The sequence below is a fragment of the Lolium rigidum genome, chromosome 7 (genome assembly GCF_022539505.1).
Source record: "Lolium rigidum isolate FL_2022 chromosome 7, APGP_CSIRO_Lrig_0.1, whole genome shotgun sequence".
Lineage (NCBI taxonomy): Eukaryota > Viridiplantae > Streptophyta > Magnoliopsida > Poales > Poaceae > Lolium > Lolium rigidum.
This window is the reverse complement of record NC_061514.1, coordinates 50,199,872-50,211,893: the sequence shown is the minus strand read 5'-3', so window position 1 is coordinate 50,211,893 and position 12,022 is coordinate 50,199,872. Positions and strand designations below refer to the sequence as shown.

Sequence of the window (12,022 nt, the reverse complement as noted above, 5' to 3'; positions counted from 1 at the left end):
ATCGCTGATGACGAGAACACGACACCGACCCAGCCAATGTATCGTCTCGTCAGTCGTCATACGGAACCACCGACGGCAGCACCAGCATGCAACTGGTGCTTTACTAGTCAGTCAACTGCAACCACCAAACTACGGCCTGAACGAGAGTCGAGAGGGAGCCACGATGCAATTTATTTTCTTCATCGCGCCTACGTACGCCGTACGGGCTTGTCCTGCCCTCTTCAGTTTATCGACAAGTCAAGAAATACGTCACGAACTCACGGCCGCGCGCCCTGCCCTGCGGGTTGCGGCAGCCATCAGTCAGCAGCATGGCCGGGCGCGTCCAGAGTCCAGACACGGCAACTGCGAGGCGATTTGCACAAAAATAACCCTTTTGTCAAACTATAGCACAGACTGACCCTCCGGCGAAACTATTTCACGGATCTAACCCTTTTGTGTGGCGCCCCTCTCACGGGCACCACACATGCCCATGTGGTTCCTCTCCGCCGGCGCCACCGACCCAGCCCGACGTGGCCCCCTCGCCGGCCGAGCCGGTGCGCCCATCCGACGTGGCAAGCATGTGTGGCGCCCCTCCCAACGGCGCCACACATGCACTTGGAATCCCCCAAAGCATACTGTGAGACAAATCCTCTGGGACTTAGCCGTTTTGCGAGGCTCGATGTGTGGCGCCGATGCCACGGGCGCCACACATCCACTTAAGTGTGGCGCCCGCGCCCAGCCCGACCCAGCCAGTTTCTCTCTGTTTCTTCTCTTCTCTCTGTTCCTCCCAGGAAACCGCCGCCGCCGCCCGACTCCCCTTCGTCCCCCCCACCAAATCCACCAAATCGACCAAATCGTCCCAGCCACATTTCAATACATACATACATAGAATTTGAACACATACATAACCATTTTATATGTACATAGCCAAATCTAGGGTTCATATCCAAATCCACCAACATATCCAAATCTAGGGTTCATATCCAATTCAACTAACATATCTAGGGTTCCTACACATACACATTCAACACTTACATATCCATTTCAACACATACATAGCCATTTCAACACATACATGTAAAATTTCATATCTAGGGTTCCACCAAATCTAGGGTTCATATCCAAATTCACCAACATCTTGCACTAACATATCAATGGTTCATATCTAAATCCACCAACATCAATTTCCATGTCTAGGGTTCATACCCAAATCTACCAAATCCACCAACAATAGTGGACGAATCAGAGGGAATCGAAGGGGAATACCTTGAGGAATGGAGGAGGAAGGACTTGGCCGGCGGATCCGACGATTGCTTGGTCGATTTGGTGGGGGGACGAAGGGGAGTCGGGCGGCGGCGGCGGTTTCCGGGAGGAACGAGAGAGAAGAGAAGAAACGAGAGAAACCGGCCGGGTCGGGCCGGGCGCGGGCGCGGGCGCCACACTTAAGTGGATGTGTGGCGCCCGTGGCATCGCGCCACACATGCTAGTGTGGCGCCCGTGGCATCGGCGCCACACATCGAGCCTCGCAAAACGGCTAAGTCCCAGAGGATTTGTCTCACAGTATGCTTTGGGGGATTCCAAGTGCATGTGTGGCGCCGTTGGGAGGGGCGCCACACATGCTGCCACGTCGGATGGGCGCACCAGCTCAGCGGCGAGGGGGCCACGTCGGCTGGGTCAGTGGCGCCGGCAGGAGGGGAGCCACATGGGCATGTGTGGCGCCCGTGAGAGGGGCGCCACACAAAAGGGTTAGATCCGTGAAATAGTTTCGCCGGAGGGTCAGTCTGTGCTATAGTTTGACAAAAGGGTTATTTTTGTGCAAATCGCCCAACTGCGAGACGTCCGGCTACGCGGCAGCCGCTGCGACGCATCGCGTGGGCACGGGCAAGGACCCCATGGCCACGGGGAACTCCCATGTTTGGTTCGTGCCATGTCGATTTTGACAAAATTAACCTAAATTTGAAAAAATCTCACAAAGTTAATTGGTTTTAAAAAGATTTCACAAAATAACATTTTGCTTGGCTCCACACAAGATGGAATCATGCTCAGTAGCACGACTCCAGCTCAGGTGGAGCCAAGCTGAGACGCACGTCGCCGTTGCAGGTGGAGCCAACCTCAATAGCATGGCTTCGTGAAGCCCAGAAGCACAACACCGTCACAGGCAGAGCCAAGCTTAGTACCATGACTCCGTCCCAGGTGGAGCCAAACTCAATAACACGTCTTCGTCCTAGGTGGAGCTAAGGTCTTTAGCCGTTTTCTAACAACAATTGGGAGTGATTCATGCACCTAGTGATGATCAAGTTTATTGAACCCAACATAGAGGTTTGCGTCATCTCGGGCCGCCACCAATGGATACTCAAGACAGTTATTTTCTATTTTATGCTTATTTCCATTTAGATGGTTATGTGGGCAAAATTGTCACCGACGGGCGCTTAAACCCTTGCTCCGATAGATAGTCGTCCTACAACCTAACCTTGTTAGAAATGACTTCAAGTCACTGATGCGCGAGAAACCCGTCAGAAGTAAGGCTCTAGTACTTAGTAGGCGCATGTGAGAAATTTTGTTGTGGCTCTAGATCCTCTCCGGGTTATTATACTGACGGTTGGATCCTCATTTAGTTGAGATTTCCTAGAGAGTCTGAACGCTCTTTCAATCCGTGGTTGTGAGATACAACCTGATGCTTGTTGGTACCTAGGAACCCAAACTCTTGAGGAAGCACATTGCAAAGAGAAATAGACTAATAAAGTAAGGATAGATGAAAAAATCTATAACAAGTTATATTTCATGATAAAAAAAACATCTCAAGCTATCGAGGAAGCACATTGCAAATATAAATAGAATAATATAGCAAGCACAGATGACAAAATCTATGAAAAGTTATACTTCATGATAAATAAAACATCTCAATCTGCCGAGGAAGCACATTGCAAAGATAAATAGAATATATAGCAAGGATAGATGACAAAATCTATGACAAGTTAAATTTCATGATAAAAAGCATCTCAAGCTGCCGAGGAAGCACATTGCAAAGATAAATAGAATATATAGCAAGGATAGATGATAAAATCTATGCAAGTTATATTTCATAATAAAAAAGTAGTTTATATGTTAACAAATTGATAAAAACCTATAAAATACAAAACATATACTATGTCTTCCATCACTCTACTCTATCACCACAATGGTGACAGAGAGGGCATGTATGACGATGACGCCGGAGGTACGAACCACACCGAGATCACACTCTATGGGCGCGTTTGGTAGGCTACATGCCCCTGGCTTGCATCGGGCCAACAATTTTTGGCCCGTTCGGTTGCCTGGGCCGACTCGCGTTGTTGCACGGACCGGTTCTCAAAGAACCCACGGGCCAGGCCATGGAGGAACGCCAGGTTCAGCAGTTTTCCAGCGGTGCAGGCAAATCTCCACGGCGGCTGATGCAAAAGGGAATCTTCGGCGCACGCGCGGAGACGAGAATGGAGATGGCAGGAGCGGCGGCGCGCATCGACGAAAAGCGAAAAGGGAGGCGGGAAGGATTCCGTCACCTTCCGCCACGCCCCATGGCCTATTTCTACCCCCTCCTCCACTCTCCCCCAAAATTTCGAGCTTCTCTTCCCGTCGGGAAGCAGGTAAGAGGCGCACGCTTCTCCGGTCGGTGATGGTTGCAGCGGCGGCGGCGAGTACATCTGGGCAGCTTCATCTACTTCCTGTTGCAGCGCATCTTCACCTCCAGTGATGACTGTAAGGCATCCCTTATCCCGGTAACTTTTTGTTTAAAACATTGCAACATTGCAACCCTGCAACAATGCTTTGCTATGTATAAGAGGACCCATTCTTTATTTCAGCATTCAGAATATTACCAGCATGATAGTATTTAGCCTGCAACACCCTTTCACATAATGCTCTAGTATTTGAAATTTACCTCCATATTTGCTTCACTAGCATCTGGCATACATAATTTCCAACAAGCAAACCAGTGCATCTTCTAGTTGTTAACATAATCTCCCCACTAAAATTGCGCTATCACATCAGTAATCCTTTACAAAGTTTTTTTGGGGATTTTCAAGACCGACATCGCAAAAACAGATAAGGATTGAGCAATAGATTTGAGGAGCACCTCCTTACCTCGCATGGCCAAAATATTTTACTTCCAGCCTTGTAATCTTTCACGGACTCTATCGACGAGATATTGGAAGAAGTCACTATGTTCAGCTCCAACCAATAAATAAGGGGAGGCCCAAATATTTGTGAAACAATGCTTTGGTTATAATATTCAGTTTGGTACAAACTTCTACTTGTCTTTCAACTATTGTATTTGGACTAAAAATATATACTAGATTTTGCATCACTTAGGAGCCCGGAAGAAGCACAACAAAAATCCAGAATATTCTTCAAACAAGTTGCATTATTTTCATCCGCTTGCATAAAAATTAGTGAGTCATCTACGGATAGCAAATGTGAAATAAAGGGTGCAACCCGACACACATTGACACCAATAATATGTCCTTGTTCTTCAGCATGCATTAAGAGCCTCGAGAGCCCTTCCGCACAAAGTAAAAACAAATTCGGACTCTGGATCTCCCTGTTGAATACCTTGGCTTGGTGTAAACCTGTCGGTTTCACATAAATTAAATAGTGTGCATAAACATATCATCATCAATTTAATCCATCTTGGGGCAAAGCCTAGTTTCTTCATTATTTCTTCTGAGAATTTCCATTGTACCCGATCGTGACGAAATATTTTATTTATGGAAAAAAGAAAACAACTTCAACTTTTACATCTCATCAACGTTTGGACGCCTCCGCTACGGTCTACGGGCTGCCACCCGTGAGTGCCCGCAGAAGGCCACAGGCCCACGAAAAAACAAAATCTTTGTCCGCCGCCCAAATTGGGCTCCTCTTCTGCCGCAAGAAACACCGAGCGCCGCCGTCCCCTGAACGGCTCTCGCGTCCCAGGCAGCCTGCCGCCGTACGAAGCTGTCCTCTCTGCGGCAACGATGACTGCTGCCACGGCCCCAGCCTCCTCGTCTTCCTCCTCTGGCTGGGACTTCACCTGGTAACCCCCCTCTCACTCCCATCTCCCACCGGCTGATGTCTTGTGTGTGTAGCCAGATTTTTTAGTGTGTGTCAGAACAGCTTATAAATCGTGGTCAGTTCTTCTGTTTCGTAACCTACTTGTTCAGAAAATTCCATCCGCTGATTGCTGGCTTCTGTGCGATTGCCACATCTAAGAGTCGTGGATGTTTCTTTCACGCCTGCTTCGTGTTCGACGGATTGCCTGAAAGAGGCTAGCGCTCGTTTCAGGCGGAACTTGCGGGATTCACCCTGATCACGTGCTACACGTGTTATGTTGGATTAAGTGCTTATAATTCACTGTGCGTTTTGAAGGGTAATACCAACCGGGGTATCTCATCTGATTACATATGATATAAAACTACCGATCTTAGTCACATAGTTTTTGTTATTTCTTGAGCATGGGGATGGTAAGTAAATCAGGCGCAATGATCGATAATAGTGTTGTCCCAGAAAAGTACGGCATATGTGCCATTCTTAGCAGCGTGTGATGATGTGTTGATCTTTTTGTGATGCTATTTGCATACAGTATTGCGTAATAGATAGATCCAGCAATAGTTGATGCAAATGCTGCACTTCTTTGCACTCATGGTATTAATGGTTTCTGGAGAATTCTACAGTGCAGTGCAGTAACACAACCTTTTTTTTGTTTGGCAGCAACTTTGAAGTTGATTATGGATCTGAAGACCATGCTTCCATTGCTTACAAGACGTTAGCTGTTGACACAGAGGTAAAGAAGCTGATTTTCTAGGTTTAATGCATCCTGCTTCCATGAGCTTCCTTTGTTCCCTCTTTGTTCGTGGCATGTTTGTCAAAAATCTTATTTGGTGTGTTCTGTGTTGCAGTTGCAGCCAGATAAGGTCAGGAGGGAGATGACTGTTTCTGGTGGCAAGCTTGTTGTGTGAGTAAATCGACGCCATATTTTGTGAGGATTACATTTTCGTTGCTGCTTTGAATGTAATGATTTAATACTTAGCATTTGTGTATTCAGGCACTTTGAAGCTATAGAGGCCCGATTTCTGCGACATCATTCAGCGCGTTTGTTGATCTTATGGTACTTGTGACAAAGCTTGTCGAAGAATACGGTGTAACCAACGAAGAACATTCAGCGTTATGAGCTAGTTTAGTCAATCTGTGGTCATTTCGACCTGCTGCATCTGCCTAGGCTCTTCATCTGAAGATAATAGTGGATGCATTGTGAATTCTGAATGGTTAGTCCTGCAGTATGTATTACCTTTCATTCATGAATCATTATAATGAGAAAAACCTCATCACAATATCTCTAAAATTTTGGAGGAACTGAGAAACACCAGACATCATAACTTTGTTAGAAGTTCTATTCAGTGTGTTGACTCTTGTACATAATTCTAGAGTGGATTTGCCAAATAATTTATTGAAAGAAAACCATTGAAACTAGAAGCTACACGTGTGGAAGTTACAAGTCGAAACTCCATAATTTTTGGCTAAGTAGCAGCACTAATTTTGTGTTTAGTATCAAGTGCTTTCTTTCCATTCTTCATTTCGAGGTGAACTGTCTTTGTTTCTTTAATTCGAAAAGTAGATTTCCTGGGCCTCACAATCTGCCTTAATTTCTAGTCAGGGGTGTAAATATGGCTTGTTGGCTCTGTATAAAGGTCGTGCGAACTAAACCGTGCTGGACATCTCGTGACGCAGGCACATGACAACGTTGGCCACGGTATTGTTCAAACATCTTCTGGTTATGTTCAGGCTAGTGCCACATTGCAAAGCATTATTGGAGGGTACAAGGAAACTAGAAGGAAACAGGTGCGCCGTTGGTTGTTGGCGTTGTCAGTTCATTAGTTCGGTGTCACGTTTGATAAGTTAGCATGCCTCACGGCTAAATTGCACAAAGCAACAAAAAAAAAGCACGATAGTACATCATTCAATGAAGTTTATGTATGCAAATTTCACCCAAAAGCATGGTCATCAATTTTTTTTACAACATGCATCCAATCTCTTCCAAAAAAGAAAAAAAAATCCAAGGGAGTGTCCATTATTGCTAGTACAAATTAAGGTCAAGGAGCATCAGCCACCTGAAGAAGGAATAGCTCCTGTAGAATATTGGGGCGAATTGTCTTGAGATGCTTGAAGCCATCAGTCGCTATGACCGCCTTCAAATTCTGGAATGAGGCGAGGAACTTGTGGCATGCCTCCTTAAGCTCATCGCAACCATGCTGTTCAGCAAGTGCCAGGGTAGTTGCCACCGTTCTTGCGTCCATGTAGGTGCACAGGGTGTTCTGGCAAACCAGCTTTAGCCTCTCGAGGTTATACCTATCCGCCGCCACAAACAGATGCTGAGCCATCTCGGCGACTTCGCAGTCATCTGTAGTACTACTAGGCAACGTGTCGGTGTAGATGAAGTGGAGCATCATCTTGAACACCTTGGGTTCCATGTCATCAATCCGTATACACGTTGCGCCGTTGTCCTTCATGGGGCCAAAGAGCTGCGCCGTGAACACCGAGGAGCGAGCGGCGAGCAAGGGGCGATGCGCGGCGAAGGTCTCTCCGCCGACCTCGAAAGTGACGTCCGCGCCCTCGCCGGTCTCCAGGATACGGCCGAGCTGATGAGACATGTCGGAAGAAGGCAACAGCGTGGCGACGACGCATGGCGTGGCTGTGCCGTGCTGCGTGCGGATCTCCTTGGCGACGCTGAGATCACATCTGATGCTGAAACGGTCGTGTTTAAGGTAAGCGGAGCTCTCGAGTTCGTCCCTTTTGATGAATCTGTGAGACTTGATGCCGTGTCCATGGCGATGGCATGTTCGTGCCTGGTATGGCGTGGTGTATTCTGGCACCGGCTCGCCCGCCTGGTCTAGCAGGCTAAACCTGCATCTTACCTTGACTCCTGTATCCGTCAAATCGGCGCGATGAAGAGAGAGAGAAAGAGAGATCCAGTTGTCGACGTCATTTGGGTTCATGCCATCAGGGTAGTAGTCGACTTGCCAGGTATGGCCTCCGAGGCTGAATAAGCTGGACGGAATAGGATCGGAGAAGCCGAGTCCAATGGTGTGGGAGTATCCCTGAACCGTGAGGACGTGCGACCCGGACACACCTTCGGCGACAATGGTGGAAGCTGTATGCGCCGGCGTGGGCGTGTCGCCGGCGTCAGGGACAGGCTCCGAAGAGCTAGGCATATCCGGCCGTCTAGTGGGATGGATCGAATAGTTGGAATAGACTGGCAGCAACTTCGGGCGAGGGACACGTACAGGCAAGAGAAACGAAGCTATGTGATTTGCAATCTTCTCTGATGTATTTATAGTACATACACCGATTGGCACTTGGAAACTAATCCGCATCCGATTCGTTTGCAGAGTCAGGTCCTAGTTCTACATGATTTCAATGGCTCGACTAGTATAACTCTTAGCGGGACTCAGGACAGGTTGAAAGCCCCGGGCTACCAACTAGAGGAGGTTGGATCGTTTCCGGCTGCGGCCAGATCGGCGGGGCCTCCTATTTGAAGCTCGATCATAGTGAAGTATAGCTTTTTTACACTATGACAACATAAAGTACTTTCACCTCATTTTGAATGGCAAATATAGAAAGAAGAATATCTTCCAACTAGAACAATTGAAGATACAATTGTAGAACAGGAGAATCTAAATTATATATCACCAAATATTACAAGAGATTTGTTGGGGCACCGGCTCAAAATATTTCTCTATGTTAGAGACTGAGTGTGTTTGACGTAGCGGAGAGGTTTACCGTTGCAAGACAGTGTGTTTTCTGTGATCTACTGGCTGAGTCGGCGGCTCAAATCATCGTCAATAGCCCATACGTGAAGGAAGTCTGGCAACAATTGCCATCTGCATTTTCTCAGGCAGCTAACATTGGGGCTAATTCTTCCTCTATTCTGAATTGGTGGAGTATGATCTGGAAGTTGCCTAAGCTGAAGGCGTCAAGATCGCAAGCCATAGCGGCGGTCTATTTGGACAAAGACTTGTGGCATGTAATACCCTAATTCAACGGCTCGGAGATATTCATTTATCGCCTGAACCAGACGAATTTAGATGGAACCTTCATGTAGATGGTACTTTTTCCGTAAAATCTTTCTACAATGCGATCCTTCTTTCTGATTTACCAGTTGATAGCAATAAGAAGATTTGGAAGATGAAGATACCATTAAAAATTAAAATATTTGGATGGTATCTTCGTCGTGGGGTTATTCTCACCAAAGACAATCTTGTTAAGCGGAATTGGCATGGAAGTACACGGTGTGTTTTTTGTCATCAGGACGAAACAATCAAACACTTATTCTTCCAGTGCCAGTTCGCGAGATCTATATGGTCAGTCATCCAAGTAGCGTCTACCCTGTATCCTCCGACTAGTGTCGCCAATGTCTTTGGCAATTGGCTTCATGGTTTAGATTCAAGGCTTAAGATGCTTCTTAGGGTGGGGGCGCTAGCAGTTATCTGGGCGCTTTGGCTATGTAGAAATGACAAGATCTTTAATGACAAAAATTGCTCTTTGTTGCAGGTCATCTACAGATGTACAGGTATTCTCCGTTCATGGTTACCTCTTCAGAGAGTGGAGAACCGAGACCTATTTACGGAGGTCTGTACACGGTTGGAGGGTACGGCGAGGGATACTTTTTCCCTACATGGGTGGCAGCATAATCTACGGATAGATGCCCCACCTATACCTTAGGCGTTATATGATTCATCGTTCCGATATGTATCTCGCCTAGTTTTTATTATTTATCCTTTTGGACTTGAGACACAAAAACGGCTGTGTGCATCCTGGTTATGCAGAGGCTGGATGTAATTGCTTCTCAAAGTAATAAAGCATCCTTTATCGGAAAAAAAAGCGGCGGTCTATGTTTCGTGGAATCTCTGGAAATAGCATAATAGGAGGGTTTCGAGTCCAAGTTTATTAGTGCTAGAGCTGTGGCTGAGTTAGTTTGCGAAGAGTTCAAAATTTTTGAGTTAGCTAGCAAGTTCTAGCCTTGCTTGTGTAATTTTTCTTTGGCAGAGATTTATCTCAGTTAACAGTTTCACTCTTGAAATGGCAGAGCTCCTGCTTTTGATCGTCAAAAAAGTGTGTTTGACGTCATAATGCAAATGAAAAAGAATAAATCATTAGGATCAGACGAGTTTCCAACTGAACTCGAACAAAAGTGTTGGGACATTGTAAAAGGATATTTAATGGCTCCGTATTAAAAAAAAATCAGTAGTGGGAGCTGCCCCTGTTTCACTTGAATTTTGGAACAATAATTCTCCTATCCAAAAAAAACAAGAATTCAGATTTAGCAAAATTGTCTCATTTATCATCTTTAATGCAAGCTTAAAATTTACTTAAATGCGTACTAATGGTGTAACAGTGGCCAAATCAGACGGCTTTTATCCCCGGGCACCGCATCCTAGCTAGAAGGAGTTGTGGCTCTTTATGAAACCATTCACGAACTTCATTGGAAGAAGTTGGATGTAGTTCTATTAAAAATCGATTTTAAAATGTCTTATTATAAAGTTAAATGGACTATTTCTTTTCAACATGCCCTTGGGTACGAAAGGTTTTGATCTTAAATGATGTGACTAGATAGACCATTTTGTTCATAAAAGGTAGTGTGGGTATCCGTGTCAACAATGTCATTATTTTCAAACTAAAAAGTTTTGAAACAAGGTGGCCCTCTCTCTCCAATTCTGTTTTATATAGCGACTGATTGTTGCCTATCCTAATTGCTAGAGCAAAAGAGGATGGCCTGACCTCATCCCTCATTTAACGGAGGGAGGTGTTTCCATCCTTCAATATGAGAATGATACAATCCTTTTTATGGACCATAATTAAGAAAAGGCATAAATATGACGACAATTCTTTGCATTTTGTAGTAACTTTCTGGCTTAAAGACTAACTTCGACATGAGTGATTTGTTTTAATGTTTTTAGAAAACAAATGAAGTGGGAGATCAATATAAATAATTGTTTGGGTGAAATCACTTTGAAATTCGTTTGGAGAAAAAAATGGCATTCTGGATGGCAAATTATTATCTTATGGAGATCGCATAGTATTAATTAACCCAGTCTGAATTAGTTTGCTGATGTTCACCATATCCTTCTTGTACCTACCTCAATGGACGCGCAAGAGATTAAAATTCTTTGGATCGTGTTTCTTTTGGCAAAGCAATGGGCACAAAAGAAATTAACGTTTAGCTAAGTGGAATATCATTTGTTGACCAAAAGACCAAGGGGTTCTAGGAATAGGGGTTCTAAAGGTTAAAAAATGTTTACTCAGCAAGTGCCTACTTAAATTTTTTAATGACGAAGGAGTATGGCAAAAGCTGCTGCATAACAAATATCCTTGCTCACAAAATTTATCTTAAGTGAAATCTAAACACACGGATTCCACGTTTTTAGCAATGCCTTATGAGAGTCAAGAAGGAGTTGCTCTCCAAAGGGTTGTTTCCAATAGACAAGGGGCAAACCACAAGGTTTTAGGAGAACACATGGTTAGAAGATATGCCACTAGCACATCAATATCCATCTTTTTATAATAACATTGCTCAGCGAAAAGAAGTTTCACTGAAACACGTCTTGGCACAAACTATTGTAAATAAAGCTTCTAGAAGAACCAAAATGGGCTAGATGACATTTAGCACAAAGATTAATGAGCACTGACTTAAATGATAGCCAAGATAACTTTAGATGGGGTTTAACAACTTCTAGATCTCCTTTTCACTGAGATCTATGTATTTAGAGTTGTTGAATAGCCATACTAGGTACCTTCTCAAGTAGTCCGTACACTTGTAAGATGTGGTTCATTCATCATGAAGTGCTTTTACATCATACTACCGTGCCTTATGAAATGGCATGTACCAAAGACTTAACAAACATCATATTATTTTGAGACTAAAAATATAAATGCTAGCAAAGTTTCCATATGTTGTCGCTTTCCAATCGAAATGGTCAAGGAGCATTAACATTGGCGACTAACTCCTCTAGAATATTTGGATCATTGGTCTTGA

The 12,022-nt window shown here is 44.9% G+C and overlaps 1 protein-coding gene and 1 pseudogene across 1 annotated transcript; one reads left to right on the top strand and one right to left on the bottom strand.

Annotated features, from left to right (window-relative positions):
• The first annotated feature begins 4,845 nt into the window (after positions 1-4,845).
• On the top strand, positions 4,846-6,163 carry LOC124671328 (annotated as a pseudogene).
• A 919-nt stretch (positions 6,164-7,082) lies between these two features.
• On the bottom strand, positions 7,083-8,201 carry LOC124671327 (BTB/POZ and MATH domain-containing protein 2-like). The gene has a single exon (XM_047207713.1). It carries the CDS (start codon positions 8,199-8,201, stop codon positions 7,083-7,085), a length of 1,119 nt encoding a protein of 372 aa, XP_047063669.1.
• Positions 8,202-12,022: the final 3,821 nt, after the last annotated feature.